Source organism: Mesoplodon densirostris, chromosome 2 (genome assembly GCF_025265405.1).
Source record: "Mesoplodon densirostris isolate mMesDen1 chromosome 2, mMesDen1 primary haplotype, whole genome shotgun sequence".
Classification (NCBI taxonomy): Eukaryota; Metazoa; Chordata; class Mammalia; order Artiodactyla; family Ziphiidae; genus Mesoplodon; species Mesoplodon densirostris.
Window position 1 is genome coordinate 31,584,101 of NC_082662.1, and position 14,922 is coordinate 31,599,022.

Genomic DNA, 14,922 nt, shown 5'->3' on the forward strand with positions numbered 1-14,922 from the left:
GCCCCATGGCCCATCAGGATTGGCGGCCAGGCGGCTGTGGTCACTGACAGGAGTCCATCCATCAGGGACCTGTGCTGCCTGATGGCCAATGGTCTGTGGGAAAGTGGGGCACCCTTTGGAGTAGGCCCCAGACCCCAGTGGGTATGGAAGACAGAAGGGCATGAATCAGGCCATTTAAAGCTATGTCTTCCACCCTGCCCCTGCCCACCTTGGTCTCTGAGACCCTGCATTTCCTCCCACTGTTATCTCAGGGATCCTCCCCAGGTTTTGAACCGTTTTTCCAGGGGGACTGAGTCAGCCAAGGTGCTCAGACTGGGGGAAATGGGGGGAGAAGGCGGGGAAATGGGGGAAACCGGGGCTCCACACAAGCTCTGGGAGCCCACTTCCACACAGGTGGAGTGCAGCTGGCCGGGGTCCTGGGCAAGGCTGGGGGCTGGAGCCCCCTGGGGTCCTGGCCTGGAAGAGTGGGGCTGCTCACACCTGCACCCCCTGGCCCTGCAGCTGGAGCACCCGGGCCCGCAGGGCACTGATCCCGCTGAGGAGGTCCTCCCGGTGTTCCACCGATGAGATGCCCAGGCTCACCAGGTCCCTGCGAAGAAGAAGGACGGGTCAGACCCAGCTGGCTCTTCCCCACCTTCTGCTGTCCCTCCCACCCCCTGCCCGGCCAGGGAACCAGAATCAGGACCAGCTGGGCCTCCCATGCTGGCAGGGGCAGGGCCCCCGGGCCCCTTAGACTCACTGGGCAGTCATGGCGGCCACAGCCCCCAGGCTCCCATAGCCGGCGGCAGCGAAGCTGTCCTTGTAGCGGCCCAGGTCCAGGGCCTCCAGCCACGCGCCCACAGAGCCAAAGGAGGGGAAGGTGGAGAAGGCACGGTCCTCCAGGGGCGTGGGAGGCCTGGGGGCAGAGGAGCAGTGGTCAGTCGACAGCAGGGACCTGGGGCCCAGACCCGGGCACTCTCCTGAGGAGAGGCCGTCTGGGAACGGCCAGGAGAAGGTGAAGATGGCCGAGCCCTCCGACAGGCCTGGCTCACACAGGGTTCCAGGTATCCTCAGAGCAGGCGAGGGTTCACGATGCTCAGGCTGGCAGACAGTGAGCTGCATAGGAGCCAGGTAAAGGCACTGGGAGTATCTGGAACAGTCTTGGGTAGGATGTACCTAGGAGAGTTTGGGAAGTGACTGGTATTGGGGACACTAATACTAATTTCACTTATTTATTGGAACTACAGATATGTTAGGACTATTACCACATTTATGTATGTGGTCACTGTACCTGGGATACGTGGGGCAAAACCCAGGACAAGCAGAAGTGACTAAGATGAAAAGTTATACATGCCTAAGGCAGGTGGGAGTATTAGATCACTCAGGGGTACCTGAGTGGGTAGTCGTACCTGGACTGGTGGGGGAGGACAGGTGGGGCAGCTGTACTTGTACATGGTGGCGGGGGGGCATTCGTGGACAGGTGAGAGTTCTGCTATGTCTGGTATGGCTGGAGATACATGGGAATGTACCTGGGACAGGCGAGGTGACAGCTGTACCTGGCACAGGTAGTGTCGGCACACTTCGGGGGTTCTGGATCCTGCACCATCTTGCTCAGGAGGCCATGGATCTGGCAGAACCTGGGCCGCTCACCTGGGTCCTTCTGCCAGCAGTCAAGCATCAGTCGGTGCAGGGGGGAGGGGCAGTGCCTGGGGGGTGGCAGCCGGAAGCCATCCTCCACGGCTTTGATCACCTAGGCCACGGGGGTAGCAGGCAGACAGGAGGTTTTAGGTCCCCCAATACACACACTCACCCCATCCCAAGGAAGGCTCAAGTGGTGACCAGGCAGGACTGGAAGCAAGTAGACAGTGAAGTGGGGCCTGGGGCTAACAGGTCAAGGGTTATGGGCAGAGGTCAGGGAGCTGGGGCCTGAGGTCAGGGAGCAACAGGATCAGAAGGCAAGGAGCAGAAGCCACGGGTGTCACTCACGTCTTGGCCAGACATGTCCCAGTAGGGCCGCTCCCCAAAGGCCATCACCTCCCACATGACGACACCGAAGCTCCAAACATCACTGGCGGAGCTGAAGTGGCCAAACTGAAGCGTCTCGGGGGCGGCCCACAGTGCCGGGCTCCGGCCGCTCTGCGGGCAGGCAGGCAGGTCAGGGGCAGGAGGGGACCAGGTCACAGCCAGGGTTCCCCACCCACAGAGCCACAGATCCAGCCCCACCTGCCGCCTCCCCGGCTGCTCATCTAGGGAAGGCCCACAGTCTGACCACAGGCGAGGCCCACACTGGCACAGACAACTGGATGGAGGGGCAGGAGTGACCCTGACACAGCCAGAAAGAGGGATGGGGGGCGATGGGGACTCCAGGGCAGTTTGCTGAGGGAAGGGCTCCTTACCATGGTGGTGTAGACAGCCTCTGCTCGGTCCCGAGGTCCCCGCCCAAAGCCAGAGATCTTGCAGATGAGGTCGCTGCTGACCAGCACCCGGCGGGCCGCCAGGCCCCGGTGGACGTAGCCCATCTCCGACAGATACTTCATGGCCGACGCCAGGCCAGGCAGCAGCCCCATCAGTTGCACAGCCACCAGCTGGCCCTCATGCCGCTGTGAGAGAGGAGGAGAGCGAGGCCAGGCTGCACTCTCGCTTCCCCTGTTGCTGGGTGACCCCAGGGAAGTCAACTGGACCTCTCTGGGCTTCAGTTTGCCATGTGACCTGCCAGGTCAGCCTGGCCAGTGGGCATCTTTATAGGGAATGAGGCCAACCCCAAGCCCCACCAAAGGGAAAACTGGGGGACCAAGAATATCATGGTCATCAGTACCGCACAGGGCCCAGGCCACTCACCCTGAGGAAGCCGTCCAGGGCCCCATGGCTCATGTACTCAGTGACGATCATCAAGGTGCTTCCTGTACCCAGGGAGGGGAACACACGCTAAGGTGCCTGCTGCCCTCTGTGAGCACATGTGCTCCCCCACCTGGGCCCCAGACCCCGCCAAGATGGCCAGAACCCAGGCCAAGCTCCCTGAGTCTTGCCACCCTCCTGCCCAGCCCAGGACCCTCTGTGCTGAAGAACAAAAGAGGTGTCATCTGAGGGGAACAAAGGCCAAGGTGAGGATAGCTGAGGGCGATCACTGAAGGTCCAAGTGATCCAACCCCACCGAGTGTCACCACACGCCCAGAGATCACGCAGGGTCCGAGAGGCCACCCAGAGTCAGCGAAGGAGAGCTGAGCCCTTCTCTCTATGGTGGGCAGCATCAGGGCTCCCTCTCATGACTGAGCACAGGGCCTGGGGGCACGGCACACCTCCACCTCCCACCCCATCATCTCCTCCCACACTGGCGGAGCATGGGCCCTACCTCGGGTGACGACGCCCTCCAGCCGCACCACGTGGCTGTGGTCGAACTGGCCCAAGGTGAGGGCCTCGGCCAGGAAGTTGAGCCTCTGCAAGTCGGAGCTGCCCTCCCTCAGCGTGTGCACGGCCACGGGGAGCTCCTGGCGGCCCGGAAGCTGCAGGCAGCCGAAGCACAGCTCCCCAAACCGCCCTGGGGGGAAAGAGCACCTCAGACACCCACCGGAGGCCGCTCCCTCGGCCAACCTGGGCAGGGTGAGCCGAGGAGAAAGCAGCTTCTGGATCAGGGGCCATTTCCGGCCTGGGACTCGGGTCTCCTGATTTCAAATCCTGGTAAAGTGAGTACCAGCCATGTGACATGGGCTTCTGCTCTTTCTCTCTTTCGGTCCCAGTTTTCTCCTCTGTGAAATGGGGAGTCCTCCCTGCCTGCTTTGGTGGGAAATTCCAAAGTCTCAAAGAGAGGACGCTGCACGTGCCAGCACATCAGAGGCCCAGGGTGACCCAGGAAGGGTAACGATGACATCTATTCTGCCATGCTGCCCCTTTCTGGTCTCTACCCAGTGAGTCTGCTGACAGTGCCAGGGAAGAGTGTCAGGCTCCTGGTGAAAGCGCTGCCTTAGTGCAGGGGCTGAGGGTTTGCAGACAGGAAAAAAGGAAGCAAGGGGACTGACCGTTAGAGAGCACGCACCCACTGTGAACCCGGCCCTGGGCTGAGTGCTGGAAAGCCCCTACATCAGCTCTGAGGCAAATATCATGCCCATTTAACAGATGAGAAACTGAGGCTCAAAGCAGAAAAGGGACGTACCCCTGGTCACACAGCTGGTCAGTGGTAGAGCCAGGACTAGAACTCAGGTATGCCTGGTCCCCAAGCTTGCAAAGGCCCCTCCCCATCGTCCCTTGAAGGCCTGGGACCAAACTTCTGCCAGTGGCAGTCTGCAGAGCCAGCTCTGAAAGGGCCTGGAGAGAATTCTGACCTTGGGGACAGGCAAAGGGTAGGAAGGCAGGGTCACAGACTCCTCTGCCACCTCCTTCCCTGGACCCTGGTGGACGGAGGTCCAGCTTGATGTGGAGAGGGCGTTTCTTGGACAGGGTGGGGACTGGGTAGAGGCGGGGCCTCCGGGGACTTGGGGTGGAGGCAAGCTTACAGCATAGAGACCCGGTGGGATGGAGGAGGGGCTTCTAGAGAGGGCTGGGAGGAGGCGGAGGCGGGGCTTCCCAACGGATAAGGCTTCCGGGGTGCCTAGCTTGCCTGTTCCAAGGCTCCTCTCCAGCGTGACGCTTTTCGCATCCAGCTCCTTGGCAAACAGATGAACGGCCAGCAGCGGGTCCCCACAGCTCTGAGGATCCACGAATGTGCGGCGAGTTGGGACTTTGACTGGGAACGCAGGGAAAGAGAGGGGGGTGAGACAAGGGGCCTCCACGACTGGAGGAGTGGGGGGTATGCAATGGCAGCAAGGAAGAGGATTGAGGGGTAAGGTAGGGGGGTGCCCTCCCCGCCCCGCGTCAGGCCCAGACAACTCACAGTGGAAATACAGCTCCTCCTCATCATGGGCATCCCGACCTCCTTTGCCATAGCTGCAGGTCCTGGGGTAGGGGGTTGGGGGTCGGGGGGTCCGCAGTCATTCTTTGAGCCAGGCTGTCCCAGCCCTTCCCATCTCACCAGCACCCAGGGCGGCACCTCTCTGTCCCTCCAAAAGGATAAGGTCTGCGCCCCAGGGGAGGGGCCTTCTTGTCCTGCTGGTCTGAAAGCTTCTCCTCACATCACACATACGACCCTAGCCCCAGACCTAACCCCTCACCCGCCTCCGCATTCCTAGTTATTTTCACTTTGAGACACAGTGTATTCTTGCAACTCCAGAGGCACCCAAATCCATGCCCTGACTTCAAGCCCAAGCTGCTCCCCTGCCTACAGCTGAACAAAACAGGCAGACCTTGTGTCCAGGGGCAGCTTTCAGTCTAGTCAAGAAAACAAACATTGAGAAGGAACCACAAGCCCACTCACAGGTCCAAGCAAAGAAGGGTGGTGCGCCGTGGGGAACACCTAACAGCTGGATCTGACGTGGCCGGGGCCGTCAAGGATGGCTTCCTGAGACAGAGGCAGCCGTGCACCAAAGGACTGCATCATGATCAACAAAGCCACAGGCTGGCATCTGGGGCCCCCTGAGGCAGGGCCTTGCAGGCCCAGATAAAAGACTTTGGTTTTATCCTGGGGGCAGAGGAGAGGCCCCAGAACCCCCTGGGGGGCTTTGAGCCAAGGTTCAATTTGCATTTTAGGAAGATCATCCCAGCTGCGCTGTGTCCCCGCAGGAGATGGCAGTGGCTCAGGCTATGTGGTGACCATGGACTCAGAGAAAAGAGGACTCAAGTCACATTTAGGTGACAGGGCCACAGGGCTTGGAGACGGCTGGAAGGCAGAAAGGGGGAGGGGGAAGGTTGGACCAACTCGGGTTCCAGCTTGCCCAGCAGGGTGTGGGGTGTACCAGTTACTGAGATCGGGAGTTCTCATTTAGACATTTGAGTTTGCAGGGCCTCTGGTAAAAGCAGGGACGATCAATGAGCAGGGAGTTAGCTATGTGTGTGTCTGGAGTTTGGCAGAGAGGTGTGCTCTGGAGATACAAGTTCTGGAGCTGGGGGTATTGCCCAGGGAGAGGAGGGAGCCTGAGAAGTGGGACAGGGAACAAGTCTGAGGACCCCCACCATTTAAAAATTGGGTAGAGGAGAAGGATGCCATGGAGGAGATCATGAAAGAACCACCAGAGAAACTGGAGGGAAACAGAAGGGAAATCGGGGGCAGGGGTGGGGGGAGGCGGCGGGCGATATCACAGGAAGCAAGGAAAGAAAAAGTGGAGCAGAGGGAGGAGGTCACGTGAAGGCTCTAGGAGGAGGGGTTGGGGGAGACTGGAGAGAGAGGACCACGTTCCGATTCCAGTGGGAAAGAGGAGGCTGTCCTGTAGTATGGAGTGGTCACGATGGCGGTCGCCAGCACGGGCTCTGGAAGCTGATGACCGGCTCCCTAGGTGGTCTGCTCTCTGTCTGCGGGACCAGGTGGCTGGCTGGGTTTTCTCTTTAATAAAATCAGGATAAAGACATCCGTGCCTGATCACACTGGTGCCAAGAGCTTACTAAGCACTAAATAAATGTTAGCTATCATGTGGGGAAGAAGTGGACATTATCAATAGTAATGGGTTCCTGAGATGGTCGGAAGTATGGTCACAGGTAGAAGATCCTGGCCAGGAGAACAGCACCTCCTCCAGATCAAAAGGAGGGGGAGGATGGATGCAGAGATAGGCAGGTGTGTAGACTTGGGGGCGAGAAGTTGAGGGGTTAAGGATGCTGTTAAAGAGCAGGTGCAGCAGACGTGGCTGAGGGAGCGAGCTGCAAGGACGGGGAGTCTGCAGGGCAAAAGCAGAACTGGTGTCAGTATTTGGGGTGATGGCCAGGTCCACGTCAGGAGATGGGAGAGGGCAGCTGAGATGGAACAGGAGAGAAGGTCCGCGGAAACAAGGGAGTCAAAGAACCCAGAGGTCAAGGGGTGGGGCAGGTCTTCCAATGGCTACTGAAGTCATCCAGTACGGGAACAGGACTTCCATGAATGACGGGAACACCTGGGAGAGGTAACGAGGGATGAAGGGGGCAAGGCTGAGTGGCTGGAGGAGTGGTGGCAGAGAAAATGAGAAGCTCCCACTGGGTGACGCAAGATGGACTGGGGAGGGAAAGTGGAGGTAAGGAGCCCACCGCACAGAGCGGATACCGCAGAGACTGTGAGAGGAGGCGGCGGCTGAGGGAGGTGTTACTGTCTGCAAAGCTGGGACACACGTGCTGGAGATGTGTGCCTCTCTGCCCGTTAGCGCTAGACCAGGCAGATTCTCATTTTGGTGTCGTGTGATTCTGAGCAGGTTTTGAAATCCACCCCTGGCTTACTCTGCCTGCTCTGGTGCCTCTGTCTCCGAGGAGCTGCTGGGCAGCTGCCCCTGTTCTGGAGAGTCTGCCTGAAGAGGCCCTCCTTGCCCACGTCTCTCCCCTTTCCTCCTTCTGCCTCCCAGAGACCCTGAGCTCACAGCCAGGATGATATGCTCTCAGCTCCTGTCCATTCCCGCTTTTCCAACAGGTCTCATATAAGGACCTTTAAGCTCTGTGAGGAAGGAGATTCCACTCTTGTCCTGCCTTCCTGACTCACCCGGGCCGGGCAGAGCTGGCTCCCAGACTCTCTCCTCCTCAGTCACTTTCGGCACCTTATTCAAGACCAAGCAAACAGTCCCCTCCGAGCCAAGTGAAAGCTCACGGTCCCTCCAGCCCACAGGTGGTTCCAGGATGCTGACGTGTGGCTCCCGGGCCGGCCCATTTCTCTCCTTTGCTCCCCCCACTCCAGCCTGTCACATGCAGACTTTCCAGCCCCTCCAGTCTGCTGACCTCGGCCCCAGCCTGGAACCCACCCGGGGTGCCTCTGCATGTGGCAGATTGTGGCCCTGGGGAGAAGGGCGATATATATGCCATGAGATTTCTGCTGCATGCCAAAGGGCCGGAATCTTCCCTGAGCCAGACCCAAGCTTCACATCTTTGCCCCTCCTCCCATCCCCCTTCTCAGCCCACTCTGCCAGCTTCTTTCTGCTGGGGGTTGGGGGTTTCTGGCTTATAAGTTCCCCTCCCTGGTCTCCCTGCACGTGGGCGCGTGCGCGTGCGCGCACACACACACACACACACAATTTCTGCCTCTCTTCCTTTTGCCTGTGTTGAAGGGCCTCCAGATCCCTTGCGGGCACGGGCTGGGGGCCTCTGAGCGCCTCAGGAGGATCCTAATCACACCGGAGCAGCTGGAGCTTGATTCCATCCTCAGCGATGCCTTCTGACATTTAATGAGTTAAGGAGCTAAATCCCCTTCATCCCAGAGCGGCTGAGCTAGCTGCCGTGCTGGCTGCCACGCTGCTGACTACAGGAGCAGGGGTTCGGGACGGTGGGGGGAGGGCCAGGACCACACCAGCCACGCCTGTATCTACACAGCGGTGTGCTCGCCCGTGCACATCCGCACAGGTGCAAATGCAGATACAGACATGGGTGCCTGTGAGCACACGTGAATGTGCACAGGGACATGGCCCATCAGGCATCATCCAGGCTGGGACCAGCCACCTACCTCCTCCAAATGGCCAGCACGCTCATCACAGAGCCCAGGACGAGGAGGGCTGAGATGGTCACAATGGTGACGACGACTGCGGGGCTCTGGTCCTTCGACCCCGAGGCAGCTGGGAGGGAAACCATGAGGTTGAGAGAGGCAGAGGACCAGGCTCCCAGGGAAGCTCCAGGACAGACTCCTGTCCTCACCCCACAGCAGGATTCCCACAGCACCTCTGTACTCGGCCCGGCCTCCCGGCGGCAAGGGACCAAGGCAGCCCCACCAGCCACAGGGGCACCTGGAGCTTCCTCCTTTCCCAGGGCAAGGCACTTCCACTGCAGCCCAGCTCTGACAGAGGAGCAGACATCCAGACAGGCAGGCCCAGGCCTCCCTTTTTGCCTTTCTGATGCACAATGAAGGTAGCTCTGCAGGGGGATGGCCTCTCATCCAAGCTCCCCAGCCCCCATCCAGAACTGACACCAGCAATAATGATGAGTTAACATTTAATGCACACTTGCTCCATTCAGGACTAAGTGATCCAAGCCAGTAAGGTGTTACTGTTTCCATTCTATAGGTGAGAAAACTGACACTGAGAAAAGTTGTGTAATTTGCCCAAGGTCACGCAGCTAACAAACAGTGAACCTAAGATTCGAACCTGATCCTAAAGCCTCTGCTTTGAACTGTTTCCCCAGGGGAAGAGCCAGGCTCTCAGCCCCATCCATCCATCCACCCATCCATCCAACCATCCATCCATTCAACATGTGTGCCAGGGTGGCACTAGTTCTGGGGAGATAGCAATGGATGAGCCAAAATCCCTGCTCTGGAGGGGTGTACCGACCAGTGCGGGAGACAGAAATGAAAAATCTTAACTGTAGAACGAAAAAAAGAAACAGAGACATGAGCAGAGCTGAGCAGAGGCATGATAATTTCTTCCTAAAGCCAGCGAGGAAGGTTTGCAGAAAAGGCATCATCTGCACTGGACCTGGAAGATTGAAAGGGTTGTTGATGATGCTTAGATGCACCTGCTGGGTCTGGAAAACGGCAAGTCATCCCATGTGGCTGGAAAACAGACTGCCTGGAAGCAGAGATGCAGATGCAAGATATGAAGGTATAAAGCTGGAGGGCGGCAGGGTGAAGGGAACTGGGGGAGGAGACAGAACCGGAAGGTCCTTGAACGCTAGGCCAGGAGTATGAGCCAGTATATCCCAAGGGTAACAGGGAGCTCAAGCAATAGACAGAGTTCCTGCCCACAGGGAGAGGAGTGAGGGGATCTGCTGGCTCGGGAGAGGGGAGAGAGGGGAGGTGCTTGAGAGACGTGACAGTTTGGGGTAACTGTCAAGAACGGGGAAAATGCTACGCAGCCCTGAAGACTAAACTGAGATTAGAAAAATACAACTCTGCAGGCAGCCTTGGCGAGGGACAGAGGAGGACAGCCAAGCCTGGGGACTAGCGGGGCAGGTGCAGCACGATGTCCGGGGAATGTGGGCCGGCAGAGGTGGGGCGTGTTTCTGCCGGGAGAATCTGCTCACTGGGGAGAGATGATTGTGGGGACAGGAGGGGCTGAGAGCCTGGGAGATGAGGTCAGATCCCAAGAGCTGCTATTAGGATGTCACAGAGCAAGTGAGGAAGAGGGATAGAAGAGGAAGGGAGAGTTAGAGGCCAACAAGGTCAGGGTCAAAGAGAAGATTTCAGAGCCCACATTTTCAGAGATGGGGAACTGGGTCTACGGTCCAGCTGGTGGCAGCAGGCGGTGGAGTTGCCAAGGACTGTTTGAAATGAAGTATCATGCGGACGCGGAAACTGAGGATGGAGATAAAAGTGGTTGTGGTCCACAGCCTGTGCGATGGCCCTCCTGGATTCGCCACCTCCTGGTGCTCCTTCCCCTTGAGTGTGGGTGGAACACAGTCACTTGCTTCTCATCAACAGAATACAACAAAAGCAATGGGATGTCACCTCCATGATTAGGTTACAAGAGACTGGCTTCTGTCTCAGGTGCCCTCTTGCTCTCTCTCTCTCTCTCTCTCTCTCGCAGTCTCTGGAAGAATCTAGTTGCTGGGTTATAAATAGCCCTTGGAGAAGCCCAGGAGGCATGTGCCTGCCTCCCGCAAACAGCCAGCAAGAGCCCGAGCAGGGGGGCAGACACCCCCTCCCCACTCCGCCCCAGGTAAGCCTGGAGGTGACCGCAGCCCCAGAGGACACCTTGATTACAGCCTTTGAGAGACCTGAGACAGGTGGCACCCAGCTAAGCCTTGCCCATATTCCTGACCCAAGGAAACCATGAGATAATAAACGTCTGTTGTTTTTGGCCGCTGAGTTTTGGGGTAATTTGCTACACAGCAACGGGTAACTAATACAGCGGTGAAGCATGGTCCTTCCTCGTGATCCTGATTTGGGGTCACAGCTCACTGGAAAAAGTACTCTGCAGATTGGGGAACCACTCCCCATAGCCAGGGCCACAGCAAAGGAGGCTGGCCGGAAGCTGAGCAGTGTATCTACCAACTAAGAAGCACCAAATTAAGGGAAGTCATCAGCCCTCTTCAGCTACTGGCTCCCAGCTCCCGCCCTCCGCCACACCCACTCCAGCCAAACCCGCCAGCCTTTGTTCTGATGGCTTCCTCTATCCAAAATGCCTTCCCTGCCCACTTCCACACACTCAGACGTTCCCCAGCCTTCAAGACACAGCTCTAATCTCTTGCCAGCACCTGGCCAAGGTCTGGCAGAGACAGGCATTCGAGCAAGAAGTGCTGTTTCCTTTCCCAGAACTCAAACTCCCTCAACATTTTATCTCCACCTCCCTTTGGGCTCAGAACTCTTCCTATCTTGGATTAGACTCATGTAGCAGGTTGGAAAGAATTATTATCTTGACAGCTGGTGCCAGGATGCCTCTTAGGGGGAACTGCCTTTGTCCGGGAAAATACTTTCATGAGCTGCTCGGGGTAGATAGAGGTGAGATCCTGAGGGCTGTTTTAGCAGCAGGAGAACAACAAAAGAGAGTGCTAAATGCTCTGCACGCATCAGGAGAAGAGAAACCAGGGGAGGGAAGCCAAGGGGGGAGGGGGCGGCACCATACTGTGCGGAAGAGCTGGAGCTGCTTTAGGATTGGGAATATCTGATGTTCAGCTTTTGTTTTGCTTTGTTTTGGTAAGAGCTTTATTGAGAAATTATTCTCATACCATACAATTCACCCATTGAAAGTGTACAATTCTCCTGGTGTTTTTTTGTTTGTTTTTGGCCGCACTACGCAGCTCATGAGGTCTTAGTTCCCTGACCAGGGATTGAACCCAGGCCCTGGCAATGAAAGCGCTGAATCCTAACCACTTCTCCTGGTGTTTTGTTTTGTTTACCGCTGCAGGTGCAACTCCCTTCATGTGCCCCAACCCTCAGGGAAGGTTGGATGCTAGGTTGATAGATGTCAGGGCCTGGCCGTCCAGAGGGTGAGCTGGGCCTCACCCCTCTGCTTCACACTGTAAGGCCTAGTGGGAAGAGGGACGGGGGCCCACGTTTGAGTCTGTAGCATGGCAGAGACAAAGCAGCAGGATGGGAACAAGAATTTAGTGGTCAAGGGCAAGAAGTGACCAGGAGACAAAAATTTCTCCCAAGAAAAGAGAAGAATCTTGGAGAAGGCACAGGATGTTTCCACAAGACATGGGAGGGTCTGAGAGGCAGGGAGACACCAGCTGAGACCTGGGTTACAGTTGTTCATGGGCCCCGTTCCTCCAGGACAGGTACCCAATCTAAGCCACTAGTTGCTGGATTCCAAATTCATGCTTTTTTTTTTTGGCCACACTGAGCAGCACGTGGGATCTTAGTTCTCCGACCAGTTCCACTGTGCCCCCTGCAGTAGAATCGCAAAGTTTTAACCACTGAACCGCCAGGGAAGTCCATCAAATTCATCCATTAATTAGGCTGTGACTGAACTGTTCTGCAGGTTCCCTTAATTGCACAGATAACCACCACCACCACCCGCCCCAATTTGCCTCCCTGCTCCAGCCCCGGGCTGGGTCTTCTCTTCACTTGACACATCACTTACCCTCCCCCGGGGTCTGCACTTCAATGCTGGGGTTGAAGCTCTGGGTCTCCCAGGAGGGCCCTGGGGAAGCCGCCCGGATCTGAAAGACGTAGCGGGTAGCCGGCTTGAGGTTGGTGACGGTGACCGCAGGCTCCCCTGTCTTCACCGTGGAGTAAGTCTGCTCACTCTGACCCTGAGGAGGGACCGAGAAGTGAGGCCCAGACCCAGGGCTGGCCCCACTCTCCTGGGAGGATGTCGGGGGAAAGGAGTAGGGAGGAGCCTGGGCTGGTGGAATAACTCCACTTGTCTTGGGGAGATCCCACAGCTTTGTTCCATAGGGTCACCAGCCCCCTTCTCCACCACGAGCTCCCCCCCATACTCGGTGGTACTTGTAGCTGAGAACAGCCCCACCTCCAAGTAAGAGAAACTTTAGAGAAGATGCTGGCCTTCATAGGGATGCTAGGATGAAGGGCATCAGGGCCTGGCAGTCCAGAGGGTGAGCTGCACCTGACCCCTCAGAGGAAAGAAGAAGACAATGAGGCCTGACACCTGCTCGGCCCTTGTTGGATCCCACAACTTTTCCTTCCCCTCGGCATCGGACTTTCACAATGTCCTGCAAGGCATGGATTCACAGATAAGGAATTGGGCTCAGAGGGGTAGACAGGCTCTCCCATGGGCCCCAGCAACGGTCCACTCACCGCCCGCTGCTGGGCTAGACCCTATAGGAGCCAACTTCCTACTATCCTCACAGCAGCATTCCTATCTCCTTTAACAGGTGAGGCTCACATCAAAGAAGGGTTGGTCCGGGAAGATCCCACATGCCGTGGGGCGGCCGGGCCCGTGAGCCATGGCCGCTGAGCCTGCGTGTCCGGAGCCTGTGCTCCGCAACGGGAGAGGCCACACAGTGAGAGGCCCGCGTACCGCAAAAAAATAAAAGAAAAGAAAAGAAAAGAAGGGTTGGGGTGACACCTTCTCGATTCCTCCAGGTCCCGTGCTCTGTGCTCTACATCATCCTGCCCCCAACACATCTGATAATGGTACCTGCTGGACATGCTACCATTATTTTGTCTCTGCCCACACCCCCTTATTAGAGCCCCTGCCACACTCACAGCCCCCAGAGGTGCACCTCTCCTATACCTGTGGCCCCAGTTCTAGGGCCATGGTATTCAGGAATCAGGGAAGACTCTGACCCAAGCTGGGCCAATGAGAATCTCCCTTCCGGGCATTTGAACAAACCACCGAAAGACAGTGCAATGACTGCATGACCTGTGAGACAGGACAGGCTCAGGGCAGGGTGGGGGAAAGGGGCAAGGCTGCCAGCCTCGGCAGCTGCCAAGTGCTAGGAGCAAGGCCCCTGCAGAGGAGGTGGAGCTGGTGCACAGAGAGAAGTCGGCGTGAGGAGCTCGTGACACCAGCCACACTTCTGGTCATCGGGCTCCATGAGACGTTCCTGAAGGCTTTCAAACACAGCCCCTTTGGTACTGGCTCCTCTTTTCAAGGATGTTTGTTCCCAGCAACTTCAAACTCCCTAAGGGCCTGGAAGCAGCCACCCAGCTCAGTGCTGGGACTGTATCTATGCTGTGATCCCCAAGTGTCAGTTCAATGAGCCCTTTCTAAGCAACTGCTGCGTACCTAGCTCCTTCCCAGTGACCTTCGCTGCAGTCTCCTAGACATCAAGGATCCCCAGAGCTCTGCCCTGACTTCTCTTCTCATTCATGCCCCCCCGCCTTGGTCATCCCTTCTGCTCCCTTGGCTTCAGCTACTATCTCTATGCTGAAAGCCCCCAACTCTCTCTGTCTTTCTCTCTGTGTCTCTGTCTCTCTCTCTCAACTCACAGCTCTCCAGACTTCTCGTATTCAAAAACCGACTGATTCAGCAAAGAACTCCCTGGAGTCACTGAGGAGGGAGTGAAGTCCTGACACATGTAGTGCTAAGTTGAAAGCAAGGTTTCACTTTAATGAATACAGTTGGCACCAAGGTGAGAAACAGTTTAACTGCAGATTACATGTCAAATTCAAACAGTTTGAATTTAAATTCATAAGTTTATTAACTTATGCGGAAAAGAGACGGTGGATCCGGTTGTAACTCCACTTGTCAAACCATGGTTGAGCTGCAACCAGAGATGACAACAGATACAAGAGGTCAACAAAAATCAGCAAGAAGTATCCTATGAGAACCAATTGGCGATATGGAGTTTACAATAAGGATTGCTGTATATTTTCTATTCTTATTTGTAAATGATGGGTTACACATTCCTCATGTCAGCAAAATTATAATAATAATGCACACGTTCATTGCTCTGCAGAGCTGGCTGCTAAACGTTTACCAACACGGGGGCCCCATGACCTAGCAATGTGCTCCCACCGTGGTACCTTTCTGTAAAATTTGAAACCATGTATTTCTGCATTCTTTTTCTTAAAAGGATTGCAAATTGTATGTACATGATTCCGCCACACAAAATCTGGATCAGCCCCCAGAAAAGGCT

At 56.7% G+C, this 14,922-nt stretch overlaps 1 protein-coding gene across 1 annotated transcript in view; it reads right to left on the minus strand.

Annotated features, from left to right (window-relative positions):
• Positions 1 to 474: 474 nt before the first annotated feature.
• The window catches only part of EPHA10 (EPH receptor A10), a 40,869-nt gene continuing 26,421 nt past the window's right edge, over positions 475 to 14,922 (minus strand). Inside the window, exons 7-17 of the mRNA XM_060082393.1 lie at positions 12,459 to 12,630; positions 8,450 to 8,558; positions 4,844 to 4,905; positions 4,571 to 4,696; positions 3,329 to 3,514; positions 2,818 to 2,879; positions 2,376 to 2,579; positions 1,966 to 2,115; positions 1,536 to 1,729; positions 740 to 895; positions 475 to 589 (exon numbers count right to left, since the gene is read on the minus strand). Coding sequence (XP_059938376.1) covers positions 475 to 589; positions 740 to 895; positions 1,536 to 1,729; positions 1,966 to 2,115; positions 2,376 to 2,579; positions 2,818 to 2,879; positions 3,329 to 3,514; positions 4,571 to 4,696; positions 4,844 to 4,905; positions 8,450 to 8,558; positions 12,459 to 12,630 — 1,536 coding nt within the window. The remainder of the gene's footprint in view (positions 590 to 739; positions 896 to 1,535; positions 1,730 to 1,965; positions 2,116 to 2,375; positions 2,580 to 2,817; positions 2,880 to 3,328; positions 3,515 to 4,570; positions 4,697 to 4,843; positions 4,906 to 8,449; positions 8,559 to 12,458; positions 12,631 to 14,922) is intronic.